The sequence below is a fragment of the Strongylocentrotus purpuratus genome, unplaced genomic scaffold (genome assembly GCF_000002235.5).
Source record: "Strongylocentrotus purpuratus isolate Spur 01 unplaced genomic scaffold, Spur_5.0 spur5_scaffold_12, whole genome shotgun sequence".
NCBI classification, from domain to species: domain Eukaryota; kingdom Metazoa; phylum Echinodermata; class Echinoidea; order Camarodonta; family Strongylocentrotidae; genus Strongylocentrotus; species Strongylocentrotus purpuratus.
In genome coordinates, this window is record NW_022145597.1 from 3039466 (window position 1) to 3056212 (window position 16747).

General features: G+C 37.0%; 1 protein-coding gene across 2 annotated transcripts in view; it reads left to right on the forward strand.

Annotated features, from left to right (window-relative positions):
- Positions 1–16747, forward strand: part of LOC582468 (multidrug resistance-associated protein 5) — a 62462-nt gene that overhangs the window by 43388 nt on the left and 2327 nt on the right. The window contains exons 15-26 of one of the 2 annotated variants that reach the window (XM_030981603.1): positions 229–273; positions 1747–1881; positions 5719–5918; positions 7558–7707; positions 8901–9030; positions 9546–9828; positions 11790–11976; positions 12750–12836; positions 13455–13644; positions 15121–15280; positions 15781–15859; positions 16175–16288. In XM_030981603.1, coding sequence (XP_030837463.1) covers positions 229–273; positions 1747–1881; positions 5719–5918; positions 7558–7707; positions 8901–9030; positions 9546–9828; positions 11790–11976; positions 12750–12836; positions 13455–13644; positions 15121–15280; positions 15781–15859; positions 16175–16288 — 1760 coding nt within the window. The remainder of the gene's footprint in view (positions 1–228; positions 274–1746; positions 1882–5718; positions 5919–7557; positions 7708–8900; positions 9031–9545; positions 9829–11789; positions 11977–12749; positions 12837–13454; positions 13645–15120; positions 15281–15780; positions 15860–16174; positions 16289–16747) is intronic. The other variant, XM_030981604.1, reaches the window with a different exon arrangement.

Here is a 16747-nt window from a genome sequence, read left to right on the forward strand (position 1 = left end):
AAGAATAAGATGCCAAAATTGAGTTTGTAAATTCCTAGCATTTCTGTCATTCAGTACACTTTAATTCCTTTCTCATGAGATCTCTTGCCTTCAATTTTCATGCTGCTTCTTGTCCAAGCAAAGAAAACTTCTTCTGAAAAAGCATGTCATTATTTTGATGTTCTTGCTTTATGCTCTCTTTCTCTGATTATGATTTCAAGATTTGCTTATGCTTTTTTTTTTTACAAGCAGACGACCAAACCGACGGTGCTGATTACCTGCCAGTGTTTGAATGTGAGTTGCTTAAGTTTAAGTTTGTACTTCATCTGATTGAAGCATTAGAGTATTAAAGACGAATACATTTTGAAAGCAGCGTTTTCTTTCATCCTAAATCAGGCATTTGAACAGATACAGGTGTAGGACATATAAAAATTGTGCCATTTAATTATAAGATTCATATTCCATGCCAGGAAAATTCATGAAACCAATGCAAACATTCTTGTATCTCCACATTAGAAATTTTGTGAAGTATATATTACCTTCCACTGCTCTTTTATATCTCCTGCTAGTACATCCTTTTATTTAATGTATATAAACAAATGCAATATAATTCTTTTTTATTGTCATTATGGTCTGATTTATTTACTATTGTACATGTCAATATACATCTCTGTAATTTTGTAAATTGACCCTTTTAGGTTTGTGCTGCTGATTTATCATTATATACAGTACCAATAAATAAATAAATAAATAAATGAAAAATATGCATGAATTATCCAGAAAAGGATGTTCTTGCTGATGTTATCATTTTTATCAATCAAAACAAAATGAAAAACAAAGCGCCTTGTCTTTTTCAGAATCGTGGGTGTGAATTGTCATTTAAATTTGAAATGATACCATTTGTGTTACTTTGCTGAGGTTTCATGTAGTAGCTGTATCTTATTTTTGTAAAGATGAAGAACATGATTAGAATACAAGGATTTCTTTACATCTACATACCACATTTATCATGGATATAAAGTGACTTGCAATTATCATGCCTACATGTATATTCGCAAAAGCATACATTTGCGTCGCGCAGCTTGGTGACTTTTTTCTTTCTAATTTTGCGCATCTTTAAAGGTCCCCCTCCCCCTGGTATTATATACCTTCCAAATACCCCAGCCTTATTGGGGTTAAGACCATGAACAACATACATTTACATATTGCAAATAAAATATTACTTTTATATTTTAATATCAGAACTTGCTTCTATACAACAAATGTTCTATGAGCTGTGTAAATTGTGCCAAAAGAGAATATCATTTACCATTTAAAAAAATTATATGTTACATTATCATTCATTTGAAATCAAAGTGAAACTCACATGAGTCAGCTGGAAAATCAAGATTTGTATTTAACAATTCCATGTGCATAGCTTATGGACCTTTTCATTTTGTAAGACAAATTTTACATTGGTATCAGAATTTTTTGTCCAATCATACGTTCCTGACATTTATCAATCATGATTATTTCCAAAAGTCAATTTTAGACTTTGCAGAATCATGATTAAAGAAACTAACTATCCTACAACAACGAATTTGAGGACTTTTAGCCTTTTAAAAACAAAGTACTGGTACATATCTTTGGGACGGTACGCTCATCATACATGCCATTTCTATCATTTTGTACCTTTTCTCTGTTTTTGAGTTGCTACCTTGACCAAATCTCTTCATCTTCTTTCAATGCATGCCATTACCATTACAAAATGACATCAACACTGAATAGCAAGTGAAAACATTAGAAACGAAAAGACGGATGGAGAGAGCGAAGAATCCGATAGTCAAAATGAAGAATGGGAAGAAGAAGAGGATGATGATGAAGAAGAAGAAGAAAATAGAGATGCTACTATGATGTATGATGGTTAGTAACACTCAAACACTCACTTTTGTCGCACAATCATTTGCAATCGTTTCATTTTCTCTGCTGTTTCATGTCTCATGCAAATATATACATGTGTGCATTTAGTTTTCTTCCATATTCACAATACAAGTGTTCATGCAGTGTGTAGTGTAGCCTCAGGCAAATTTGGTCCTCTTTCATGATCATGAATAGTTGTTCTTCAATTAACTTCATTCAAAATATCATCCTTATTTTTCTAACCTTTCATAAAGATGAAGAAAAAATTTCTTTGCATCATTTTATTTTTAAATAGATCTATGTAATGATACTACACCATTTCTTCTTTTATGCACACTTACATATTGCTATTAATAATATTTATTCTCAAGTTAGCTTGCTGTGTAACCCCTGGTGTTTGTGTTGCTATATGAAAAGTACTTAATATTTACTCTTTAATCATTTTCCTTCTTCAAACATTGATTGCCTCTCTCTTACTCTCTCTCTTTTCACCTTTAACAAAAATACAGAAACAAATGTTTTGCAAGGAAAAATGTATGAAATTTAAGCAGTTTTGCCAAAAGCTCCAACAAATTGAATTGTGCTTTGTATCATACTCAAGTTCAATATTTATCCTACATGTGTTGCATGTACCGTAATTAACGTTGTATAAACCGCCCTCGTGTATTAACCGCACCCCTCTTTTTCACCCTTTAATTTTTTATTTTTTTTGCCGACTTTTTTTGCCGGGTCCGTGATAAAAAACCCACGCGGGAAGGCCTTTCATTTAACTGCGAGGTGCAGCTGAATGTGTAAGATCATTAATGTGAATTTAAAAAACAGTAGAGGACCTAGGATAGGACCTTGTGGTACACCATGTAATAGAAGAAAAATTGGAGGAATTATTGTTATAAACTACATATTGAGATCAATCAGAAAGATTAGTTTCAAACCAAGATGACAGACAAATTTGAGTGTTGTTTTAGTGTCCGATAGGTGAGTCAACACACCGATTACTGAGCTGGGAGACATTGCCAGGCATAGCGCCATAAATCGAAACTTTATAAAAAAAACAATTTTTTTTTTTTTTGGTGTACCGTGTATAAACCGCACCCCCGACTTTGAATTTTTTTCGGCGGCAAAAAGGTGCGGTTTATACACCGTTAATTACGGTATATTGATATTAGAATTATTAGTACCGTATTATGAGATATAATTTCATCATTATACTCTGTAACATTTATAATTTACAAGAAGCTCAGAATTCTTGAAAAAGCTACACTTGATGCAATAAATCAAATAATTAATTAACCTATTTGTAGCCAGGCTATAATAATAGGGCAATCCAACATTTTGTCAGAAGTTGAATTGTATGAAAGTAGAAAATATAGAGATACAGGCTGATGAAAGTTTGAAAAATGGAAAAATAATAAGAAAGTCATAAATGCTTAAAGATGAGATCACAATAGTCTTTGTGAATCTAAAACTGGTGAATTGATTGGTCATTTGTCTGTGACATAATTGGGTACAACTCTCCCATTTATTACTTGAATCTCCAGGGACCTGTTTCACAAAACTGTTCATCAGTGACAAATGACCGTTTTTGTTATAAGCTACTGAAATCCTTGCTTCTGATTGGTTATCAGTAGATTTGTCACTGATTTTTGTCATTTGTCCTTGAAAAATGGCTTTGTGAAACTGGTCCAAGTTCTTACCATCCGTGGTCTACTGAACATACATCACATGATATTGTGGATATCATTGTCTGCCAAGAAGTATTAAATGTTACTCTGTAATTAGATTTACAAACATTCTATGCAAGTTATTTGTAGGTATGAGCAAATGGGAGAGAGCTGTCATGACTAATTTGCCAATTTGAAATTCCCATATGTATAGTGGTCTCACAGGGACATGTTAAAGATAAAGACCAGTTATGGTCATGCGTTTATTGTGAAGAAACGTTGTGGAATCGATCAGAAAAGGTTGATCATCTAGCATATAAGTATTGGTGTGTACTGCAAGGTTCTGGAATCATCAAAATGATAAGAAATTTGTCCCAGTCTTCGTAAAGTTACAAGCACTGTACACAGAAAGAGTATATGGGACTACGCACAGGTGTGCGACACGTGCGTTTATCTCTCACAGTCCAATAGATAAACTAATTTACCAAATACCTGTATATCAATTAGTAGGTGGTTTCCCGGCAAAATTTGTATCATCATGTACATGTACATGTACATGTATTAGTCAAAACATATTCTTTCACATGATTGGTAATAAGAGCTTCTATTTCATTTTTTGAAATTGGGGCGTTTCCAATACTGGTCTTTACCTTTAATTAAAAGAAATAAATACTAATTTCAGGTTCTGTTCAAACTTCTTTAGCCTGTTTATTTCTCTGACTGTTTAATTTCCCTGCTGCTTTTCTGCATTTAATCATAAATGTGGATTTCATATTTAAGCCATTCATCTTAACTGTTAAAAAATAAACGTGGTAGCTTTTTTACGTTGGTTTACTGCGCCAATATCTGAACACGCTTTTAATTGTCTCTATGAAAAGGCGTACAACATTCCCAAGTTATTATTAAATTCACCATTTTGTTTGGTATTTAGTCAAAGTCAATGTTTGCATGCAATTTGATGAGGTGATGGATGCGTTTACACATATGTAGTTATTCCATAAGTATGTGTGTGCGTGTGTGTGTGTGTGTGTGTAACTATTAATCAATAGTTCTTGCATATTTTAATTGCACAATAATCCATATTAGTGTAATATATTGAAAGCCCTAACAGCATTTTCACTAAGTTCACTGTTATTTGTAATGGATGTACTTGTAATTTTGTTGTTTTGCAATGGTACATAATAATAATAATAATAGCTAGTTCTTATATAGCGCTTTTCAGGACCGAAGGCCCTCTCAAAGTGTATTTTGACAAGTTGTGAAACATAATTTGATTGTTGACAGATTCTCTGGAGGGTAAGTACATGTATACTGGTTTATGTTTTTATTGTATGCATGCATGTTGAACAATTATAGTTATTACATGTATCTGATGTGCAATGTATTCTGTATCTCTTGTAGGTCTTGCGTAATGAGAATTGTATTTCTAGAGCTGATTGTCCCCATTTCCAATGTAACATTGAAAGCAAATTCTCGTGTGTATATCATTGAAGTTATATTATATATATATTTACATGTTTGCCAAGTTAAGTAACATTATTACTGAAAAACAACATTTTGTTTTAATACATTTATTTTTATGTTTTATTGACTTTCATGGGGGGGGGGGGGGCATTTTGGGAGATGTTTTATAGAAATAATGGATTCTTGCTACAATGTACATGTACATTCATGTATCTATTTAATTACTGGTGTCAAATAACTATTTGAGCTCTAACTGACACTTGTCCTCTGACTGTTTGGTTGTCTCTCTCGCTCTCTCTCCCTCCCTCTCTCCCTCCCTACCTCTCTCTCTCTCTCCCCTCTCCCTTCCTCCCTCTCTCCCTCTCCCCTCCCTCTCCCTCCCTCCCTCCCTCTCTCCCTCCCTCCCTCTCTCCCTCTCTCCCTCCCTCCCTCCCTCTCTCCCTCTCCCCTCTCCCTCTCTCTCTCTCCATCCCTCCCTCTCTCTCTCTCCTTCCCTCCCCTCTCTCCTTCCCTCCCCCTCTCTCTCTGTCTCTCTGTCTCTCTCCCTCCCCCTCTCTCTTCCCCCTCTCTCTGTGTCTCTCTCCGTTCTTCCCTCTCTCCATCCCTCCCTCTCTCTCTCTCTCTCTCTCTCTCCCCCGCTCCCTCCCCCTCCCTCCCCATTCCTCCCTCCCCATCCCTCCCTCCCTCTCTCTTCCCTCTCTCTTCCTCACTGTAGGAAAGCTGAACCAGCCTGAAGCCCTAGAGTCCAAAACTCGGCCCTCTAAGACCTACCTAGCATACATGCGAGCCGCTGGAGGGGTGGTGGTATCGCTCCTCGTCATACTCATCTTTCTCATCTCTCAGGCTTTCGCCACCTTCGGTAACTTCTGGCTCAGCTACTGGCTTGAGCAGGGCAACGGCACCAAGATACATGTGGTAAGTGTATTAAAACAGGGGACTGTTTCACAAAGACTAAGATCGACTTTAAGTTGGACTTAAAGATAAAGTTGAGTTCTGGTCATGCGATTGCTTTGTGAAAGAAACGCTGTGGAATCGATCAGAAAAGGTTGATCATCTAGCATATAAGTATTGGTGTGAACTGCAAGGTTCTGGTATCATCAGAATGATAAGAAAGTTGACCAAGTCTTGGTCAAGTTACAAGCACTGTACACATAAAGATGTATATGGGACTACACTATCATGTGGCATAAAAGTCTGTTTCAATTTTTATGATGTTACATGCCATATTTAGAATATTAAGGCGTTCGAACAGCCACACTTTTCAGGGAACATTTTTTCTCTGACGTTCTTCCACACTTGCATAATAGAATGATAGCGCTCACAAATTATTTTTCACCTCTTTCCAGAACTCAACCTACTCTTTAAATATGGCAGGCCGTTCATGCCACTGTTTGCTCTCACCGTTATGATCTTTAGATAATATTTTTTTCTTCAATAATGAATTATCAAAAAATATAAATTCTGTAGATTTGTGACCATGATTTGTAAGTCACTTGAGAGACCAATGCCAGTAAACGGCGAGAGCAAACAGTGGCATGAATGGCCTGCCAATCTGCCATAGTTAAGTGCAACTTAAAGTCGATCTTAGTCTTTGTGAAACATCCCCAGATGTTATACAAAATTTAGACTACTCTGAGAGGAATGGTTATAACTATTGCCTTGGAGACGATCTTGGAACGGTGTTTACTGTGCTATGAGATTGTATCATACAGACATACAGTAATACATGTACAGTGGCAAGATTACCAATGGTTGTAACCTTATCCATAACTTAAAAATTTCAGCTACCGTAAATCTGCATGTAAGGCGCACCTGTGTATAAGGCGCACCCCTATTTTTTTTGTTTTGTTTTGTTGTTGTTGTTGTTGCCAAAACAGAAACACACGTGGGGAAGGACTTTCATTTAACATCGAGGTGCAGTTGAAGGCGCCGTTTTGTGCTTGTGAACTTGTCTCGTTTTTAGAATAATGTGTAAGATCATTAATGTAAATTAAAAACAGTAGAGTACCTAGGATAGAACCTTGCGGTACGCCATGAATTATTATTATAAACTACATATTGAAATCTATTAGTATTAGAAAGATTGCTTTCAAACCAAGATGACAGACAAATTTGAGTGTTGTTGTAGTTTCTGAATGGTGAGTCAACATACAGATTACTGAGCTGGGAGACATTGCCAGGCATAGCGCCAGGCATAAATCGAAACTTAAAAAAAAGAAAGTGTGCCTTATAAACAGAGATTTACGGTAGTCGAAGCCAGCAGGGCACTCACTCCTATACTGTTATACAGAGATAACACACTTTGGGCTCTGAGCAGATGATGCATGTTCTCCATCTCGCATGTGAATCGTTGAAAGAGGAAATTCTGGTAAAAATGTGCATGTCAAAATATACAGTGTACAGCTGGTAGGAAATTAACAGTTAAAGATTTCAGTCCATCTGTTGTACAACCATGTGCCTAACTTCTTTGAGTAGACTATGAATGTAAAATATGATGATTTTAGATGTTGATATTAACTGACAATTTTGTCTGATGTTGATTTCTTGCCTCTAGAATGCCTCCACAGTAGGAAGTGATTTTGATCCCTATAGTCAGATGAATGTGTCTGATAATCCTAGGCTAAGATTCTACCAGCTCGTCTATGTAGGCTCGGTCATTGGATGCCTGCTCTTTGGTTTCATGAGGGCCGGTGTGTACGTCAAGGTAAGATGCTTGGACCTTAGATGGTTTTGTACATCACCTACCGATTCTTGCAACCTCATTGGTCAATTCTTAATCACATGACATGCTCTAAAAGTAATGTTGAACGGCATCATCCTCCAGGCGTGTAATTCCGTTTGATCAATTTGCACCATTGCACGCTGACGTCACTAACACTGTACAAAGTATATCGTGAGGTAAGTGACTTCATCGTGCAATGGTACCAATGGATCAAACAAAATTTATTTAAAAAAGAAAAGAAAAATACGATTTGGGGGAATTTTTTTATCAAAACTTAAAAGTTTGATAATTTATAAATTTATTAAAAAATAATTATTATTATTTTGTTTTTAATTCCCCCAAAAAATCAACTCCCAAATAGTACTCTCATATAGTACTTCTACTCCCAAATAGTAATTTTTCAGAGCAACCTTAAAATAGTTCAAATATTTCTGGTCATGTAGCGAGCTCTCAACCAATCAAAAACCAATAAATTATTGATGCAGGATATAAAAGGAAACAAAAAAAACTTGAGTTGATAGGGTTGATGGTAAACAGTGGAGTAGAAGCCTAAAAGCTTAAACATTAGTAATTTTTTTTTATGAATCAACTACATACAAATTATTCTAAATTAAATTAATTCTAATTGTCCTCATATTACAAGTGATATGATTCCCTGCCAGGTTTTTTAGAATAAACAAATTTGGCCCCTGGTCAAATGAGTTGTTTTGAATGAATTATGTTGTATTGTTATCAATTAATCAATAGTAAAAAGCAAGAATTTTGTTGTTGTTGCTTTAATAATTAATTGCTTTTTAAATGTTACACATAGATATACAATGTACATGTACCTGTAGAATGGTCACCATGAGAGCAGTTTCTTTCAAACGACTTTCAAAGTAACCTAAGTAACCAAACATGGTTGTTAACATACTTACATGTATCATGTATCATACCGTCATTGTTGGTCAAACAGTTTTTGAGCGTCATGTAACGCCTGGCTGGAATGCTTCCCAGGGAGTGGAGATTGTGCACACATTGTGTGCGGGCAAGCACTGAATCCAATGACCGGGGTAATAGTATATTTGTAAAGTGCTTAGAGACATTTGTATTAAGCGCTATATAAAAATTAAATATTATTATTTATTTTATGTAAGATATCTTTCATTGTTGTTATTGAATATATTTATCTGCAGACCACTCTGAGAGCAGCATCAAACTTGCATAACAAGGTCTTCCTCAACATCATACACAGTCCTATGGCCTTCTATGATACCACTCCATCAGGACAGATCCTCAACAGATTCTCTAAAGATCTTGATGAAGGTAAATGATGTTGTTGATGAGTTTAGAATAAATCGGAAGCGAAGTTCAGAACGTAACAATGTTCGATGTGAGGGAGTGAGGGAGAGAGAGAGAGAGAAGGAAAGAAATTAAGAAAGAAAGAGAGAGAGAGAAAGAAAAAGAGCAAGAAAGAGAGAGAGAGAGAAAGAAAAAAGAAAGAAAGAAAGAAAGAAAGAAAGAAAGAAAAAGAGAAAAAGAGAGAGAGAGAGGGGATGTGGAGCATTTGTTTGTACCATATCTGTTGTGTGCATGAGTTGTATTTGCAGTCTGCTTGATATTCCACATGTTACACATGTTGATAGAAGCATGTCAAGATTTAATACTCCCCAGGGAATGAAGAGTGCGCACTCTAACTACAGATTGTAATGCCATGGCTAATTATAAACTGTAAAGAGCTAAGACCAGTGCTTTATATTTTAAGATTTAAAGAAGAAAGTATCATTAATGTATCTTTTCCTTATCATCATTGAACATTCTTTACTTCTATTTTCCTCCAGCCGATATCCGTCTTCCATTCGTCATGGAGTCCTTCCTCCAAAATGGCATCTTCGTCCTCTTCAACCTGTGCACAGTGATATACATCTTCCCCTGGTTTCTAGTAGGCGTGGTCATCATGGTCATCTTCTTTGTCGGCCTCAACAAGTTCTATCGCCCTGGTCTCAGGAACATCAAGATGCTTGACAACACTCTCCGCTCCCCGTGGTTCTCTCATGTTACCACGACAATGCATAGTCTCTCCACCATTCATGCCTACCAGAAGAAAGATGAGTTTATCAAGACGTAAGCGTAACATTGTTTTGGGTTTTGCTATATTTGGAAAGCAGAGCTTATTTTCATGATTGCACCAGTCAAGCCTTATACTGTAGGCTCATCCACACATGACTTGGGTAAACTCAAAACAAGACGCCGCAGCAAAACAAAAACAAAAGAAGTGAAATGTACTGCTCTTCCCATTTTTGAATCTTACAACAGACACATGAAGGCAGATGTACGTTAAACATGGCTTTATTCAAGTGGTTTATCATGTAAGGTGTAAACATGGCCTTAGTTTTGCGCAGTATTGGTCCAAAGAGAAAATTGAATTTTATTATTTTGAAGACATTACTGTAAGACCGAAAACCAAGTACAAACAAATGATTGGGGAACAGCAAATAATGTTCAGTGAATATAGCACCCTCTACAAGCAATGCAAGCCAGTGCATACACTGTACCAATATGTACCACAGTGTTGATATAGAACTTTTGCAAAGTAATGCCGTGACTCAATCATCTACACAGTCAATGAAGGATTATTCATGTAACGATCATTTCAAATGGCAAACTAATATGGCAAATTAATATATCAACAGCATTGTTTTGAAAAGCTTCTGGTTGATTTTGGACGATTTCCCCATGCCTTTTGTAAACACTGCCACGCAATGAATAGAGCACTACATTCACCGAGTGTTATTCATGTTTTTCTGAATATTTGCCTGTACTCCGTTTTCAGACATTGTGTCTGACCATGGACCTATCACGGATGGACATTCAACGTGATTCTTTCTTTGATCCAATGATAGTCGCCGCTTTCTGATTATGTGCATCTTAATGAGAACATTCAGCTGTTTTTAACAATAACGACTGCGTGAGCATTTTCGGTCATTGACAAAGGAGCAGTTTCCCTCTCTTGGGTTTTGTTTGGATGGTGTGCTCTGTAAGAGTGTGTCTTAAATGAAAGCATCCGCAATGGGGAGCAGCAAAGTTGAAAGGCAGACGATTTTGGTGATATGAAATGTATTATTGCTGATTCGCAAACTTTCGCACACACCTATGACCTTATAAAACAATTAGAAGGCCATGATCTGTATCAGCCCTGTGCATTGTAACTCTGGAATATTATGAGGAAATAGGGGGAAACTGGATTTTAAATCACAACCAATTCAACTATAAACTCTATCTAGTATATCAACATGTTTTTCAAAATAAAATACAGTACACGGAACAACAATTTCCGATTATAAGCAAGAACTGCACATCGATTTTCAATGATTTAGGCAAGTAATTATCTTCTGCGCATGTAGATTAACATGTGTAAAATCACTATCTTGATTCTGTCCCGGCATTTTGGCGGTGACCATGATGAGATCAAAGTGAAGAAACATTTACGGAATGTTATTGAGACGACATTGACGGAGACAATCACAATGAATTTGTTAAGAAAACGATGAATGTCCATCCGTAATAGGTCCATGGTCTGACTGACCGTAGTGGGGAAAATGTCAACACAACATGGAACGTATATGGAAAAGCAAAATTAGTTAAGGAGTTTCTTTTTACTCTTTCTTCTCCTGAGTCTTTTTGAATGTAGTACTGAAATCTCAGTTTGAATTAGGAATCTTAGATGAGGGACAAATATGATATCTGATGTCCACTTGAGATGGAGGATTAGGAAACACCCTTTTCACTTCTAGTAAAAGACATAATAAAAGACATAAAAAATATTCAGACAAACAATTATTACAATTATTCAACGATTCCGTGGGTCATTTTGAAATTGTAAATTCAGTCTCCTTGAAAAAAATGAAATGTACAATGAACATTTCCATGTACGTGTATGCACTCTGACAAGGGGCTAATAAGCTACAACTCTAGGACTCTACCCCCAAGAGATTTTAATACATGTAGTAAGTATGAGTTGTTGGAGATTTGGCTGAGGCATATTATTTGATGTTGTGTTCTTTCATCTTTCTTTCATTAATTAGATTTGAGAAGCAATTGGACAAACATTCCGTCCCATTGATGCTCTTCATGTTAGCCAATCGGTGGCTGGCGACTCGTTTTGACGTCATGACAACCCTCCTAGGGTGCTTAACAGCAACCTCCATCGTCCTAACACACGGCAGCATACCACCTGGCCTCGCAGGACTGGCACTCACATTTACTATGCAGGTATTAAGAAATGACTTACAAATTTTCTTGGTTGATATTTATTACATGTTTGTTTTTAATCTTGAATTTGTTTGGTAATCATATGTTCATCATAAGTAGGATGTGATTTGCCTATTGTTTGAAAGTACTCTTTATTACGAATGTTCAATTTCCTGAAAATAATGTTTGCCCTCAGTCGCTACGCTGTTTCCCTAAATTCTTAATGAACTTACTTTAAAGTAATATGATACTTCCTACTCTGTTTCATTATGTGTGCATTGTCTCATGTAATGAATTATTTGTAAAATATGTTCGAGGAAGATATTTTTCAATACTACAAAATCCAGAGTTCTCCCAAGCCTATAGATACTATAAGCAAGTATATATCTTGGGCCTAATGAGAGGTAAACACAACCTTAGATGAGAAAAGGAAAGGGAAAAAAAATCAAAAAGTTTCTAAGCAAACCCTTTCAGAATTGCCAATAAATATGTTGATTAAAGGGAAAGTGAAAAATATGCTTGGTCTATGTAGGGTTGGGGTGGGTTGCATGCAGACAATTCATTTATCTCACCTGGGTGGAGTATGGCAAATGTAGATTGATGTCTTGGCAAAGGACATGAGTGCTGGGCGGGACTCGGTTTTCATTAATTCCCCCCCCCCCCCCACACACACACACCATTGGGGATGTGTCTACGCCACTACATGTAGGTTCACATAATGTGTACCGGTATTAGAAGTGATACATATGAGAGGTTTTTAACTTAACGTTGTCTTTGTCATTTTTGTGCTTCAGTTTCTAGGTATATTCCAGTTCACGTTGAGGTTAGCCGCGGAGGTCGAGGCAAGATTTACATCCGTTCAGAGAATCATTGACTACACAGTGAGTGTCGAACATTCCATGGCAACAGAATGACACAGAAACACTAATTCTGAACATTTCGGTTTTAAACCAAAAAGGTTTCATTATAATTGAATAGCCATTAGGCGGACAACGGTCCATGAACGATCGTATCACTATACACATATACATGTAGCTGCTGTTAGTCATACATTATAGGTATTGATGATTATCGGCTGTATCAAATAGATTTGTTCACATTGTTCATTAATGATAATCATCATTTAACATGTACATGTATATCTTGCAAGATATGACAGCTATCATACTAAAAATGTTGAGTAATAGTGCTTTTGTGTCTTTCTGTACCAAAGAACTGCCTATGTTCTGCCAGCAAGTATTGAGTACTGGCCGGAGGTAATCGATGTGTAATTCTACAAGTATGATGTATGTGGTGGTTGACTGAATGTTGTATGTCTTTTGGTAAATAAAAGTACACTTTAAAAAATAATGCTTTCCGGAAGCACACTTATTACAGTTTTACGTAACTTTTAAAAAATTGTCCCATTTGTCAGTGATCAAGTCTTCTTGTTCCCTCCCAGGCAGACAGTGTACTTCAGGTAATTGATAATGATAATAGTCACATGTGTCTTTGAACAGGAATTACCAAGGGAGGCAGCCCCTACCATTGAGGGAGAAGAGCCCCCGGAGAAATGGCCAGAGCAGGGTCGCATCACCTTCCGCAAGGTGAAGTTGCGTTACCGTGAGAACCTACCTCTCGTTCTGAAGGGTGTGACATTTTATGTTAAGCCACGGGAGAAGATCGGCATTGTGGGAAGGACTGGTTCGGGTAAGAATGAATACTGGTCATACGGTTGTATGACACATGCTTTGTTGACAATTTCTTCACTAATTCGTCCCTATTTTCACGAAGAGACGGTAGTGAATGAAAATCGCATACAATTTGCGTGCAGATTTTCCTCACTATCGTCACTTCGTGAAAATAGGAACGAATTGTATTCCTTACATAATAATAATAATAACATTTAGCTTTTATATAGCGCTTTTTAAGATACAATGTCTCTAAGCGCTTTACAAATATACTATTACCCCGGTCATTGGATTCAGTGCTTGCCCGAACACACTGTGTGCACAATCTCCTCTCCCTGGGAAGCATTCCAGCCAGGCATTACTTGACGCTCAAAAACTGTTTGACCAACAATGACGGTCGCATCCTACCGGGTACCCATTTAACACCTGGGTGGAGAGTAGCAAGTGCAGGTTAATATCTTGCCAAAGGATATGAGCGCCGTGCTTCAACCTAGATCAAACACTGTTACAACCACTATGAACATGACGGACAAAGAAAGCGGACACATTATACAGTTCCTCATTCTACCCTCAAAAATTGCTTTGGTAGACAAAGGAACATCCCTTCACTGCTATTATGTAAACATAAGTAGCACAGGTGAATATGCGTGTGACACCTGTTCTACACATTTTTACATAATAGCAGTGAAGGGATGTTCCTTTGTCTACCACAGCAATTGTTGAGGGTAGAATGAGGAACTTTATGTTTTGTCCTCTTTCTTTGTCCGTCATGTTCATAGTGAACCTAACCCAACCTAAGGCAACGTTTAAATCAATGGGCAACCTAACCATAAACCAATGTCTCTGATGCACTAAAACCAAAAGCATTATGTTTTACCACTGGAGTCTATGCCAGATTTTGTTGACTTCATTTACGTGTGCATGTAAGTTTAATATTACAAGTGATGGGATTAATATGATGATGATATTGATAAAGCAAACGATGGAGCACCAGGGGTGTACAAGATCCCACTATTATTGTTATTATTATTATTATTTTATAGTTTTTCTACAGGCAAGTTTTCTTTCAGAATTACTCTGATTGGTGATTTTGGTATTTCACTAGGAGGAGAAAGGGAAGGATAATGATGACGATGATGATAATGATCATTGTTGATAATGATATTTATCAACAGTTCATCAGCAATATTTCTTTTTTTTAAATTATAATTTCTCTTTCTTCATGCACATGTTCTCTTTAAGAATCGTTCCTTGATATTTTGTAGTGATGTAGGTGATGATGATGATGATGATGATGATGATGTTGATGATGATGATGATGATGATGATGATGATGATGATGATGATGATGACGATGACGATGAGGAGGATGAGGATGAGGATGATGATGATTATGATGACGATGACGATGGCAATGAGGATGATGATGATGATGTTGATCGATGATGATGATTGTTGTAATGAGGTTAATGATGAGTTCCTATTATCCCTTCAGGCAAGTCATCCCTCGGTGTGGCTCTCTTTCGTTTATCTGAGATATCAGGAGGAAGCATGTTTATAGATAAGAAAGACATTGGTAAGATTGGCTTGAGAGACCTTAGATCCAAGATCTCCATCATACCTCAAGATCCAGTCCTCTTCATAGGAACAGTCAGGTAATACTCACCACCTATATATACTTCCTCCTCTTTTTTAAAGTCGTAGTCAAATAAAAAGTTTGGTGCTGAGAATTGTTCTTGTTCTTCCTCTTCTTTTTCTTCCTCTTATTCTTATTCTTTTTCTTGTTCTTTTTCTTTTTCTTCCTCTTCCTCTTCCTCTTCCTCTTCCTCTTCCTCTTCCTCTTCCTCTTCCTCTTCCTCTTCTTCTTCTTCTTATTCTCAATAAACACAGGCCACCATGTGGTCTGTTCTCCTATTTAAACCACACCATGATTGTGCATATGATATGATACATGTACATTTCTTCTTTTTATCTTTTTAAATCCGTTTTTTATCTGTTTTATGACACTCATGTTTATGTACGCTTACATACTTCAGTATTGTTTTATTTTCCTGAACTTCAATTATATTAAATGATTTTGGGTCAAGTTCTATTCCAACCCCCCTGGAATGACACCATATTGTTCTTTTTTCTGTTCTGCTGCAATGCTATACAGGTACAACCTGGATCCCTTTGATGAGCATTCAGATGAAAATGTGTGGAGAGCTTTAGAGAGAACTCATATGAAGAATACGGTAAGGAGCTTCTTCTTGTTTCTTTCAGGGGAAAATTTTGGGAAGAGAGAGAGAGAGAGAGGGGGGGGGGGGGGAGGAGGAAGAAATATATGTATATATAGAGAGAGAGAGAGAGAAAGATTGGGTGAGTGTGTGTATACTAGAGAGAGATACACATCACTGATTTACATGATAGCAGCATCTTTCAACCTTTTTTTAATCAAGGCACCCTTTTAAGAAATGAAAGGTTTTTTGTCACCCGATCCCAAATTCATCACAAAAGATACAAACTCTCAAGCTCAAGTTTTTCCAATTCTGTCCTTCTTTCTTACACAGATAAGCAAACTAGATCAGCAGCTGATGGCATCGGTGGTAGAGAATGGTGAGAACTTCTCAGTGGGAGAAAGACAGCTAATGTGCATGGCTAGAGCTCTGCTGAGGAACAGTAAGGTGAGCAAAGAACTGATAATTTACCAGTCTCTAATTTATGGGAAATTAGAGAGAAGGGATGATAATAATAGTTACATTTTTATTATAGTGCTTTATACTTCTGAGGCAGAATTATTATTATAACCCTGGTCATTGGATTGAATTGCTATTCCGCACATAATGGTGCACACGCTTCACTCCCTTAGGAGTATTCCAGCCCCCCCCCCCCCCCCCCCCCCCCCCCCCCCCCCCCCCCCCCCCCCCCCCCCCCCCCCCGGACAACTATCCTAGAGGGTAGTTGTCCTAGGGGGTAGATGTCCAGGGGGTAGGTTTCCTAGAACCACTTATTCCACCACATCACATTCTGGGTGAGAAGAAGCAATGTAGATAAAAAAAAAAAATGACTTGCCGGGGATCAAACTCATGATTTTCACATCTCCATTTAAGTTTTTCAAACCACTTTACTTTGACACTTCTTCA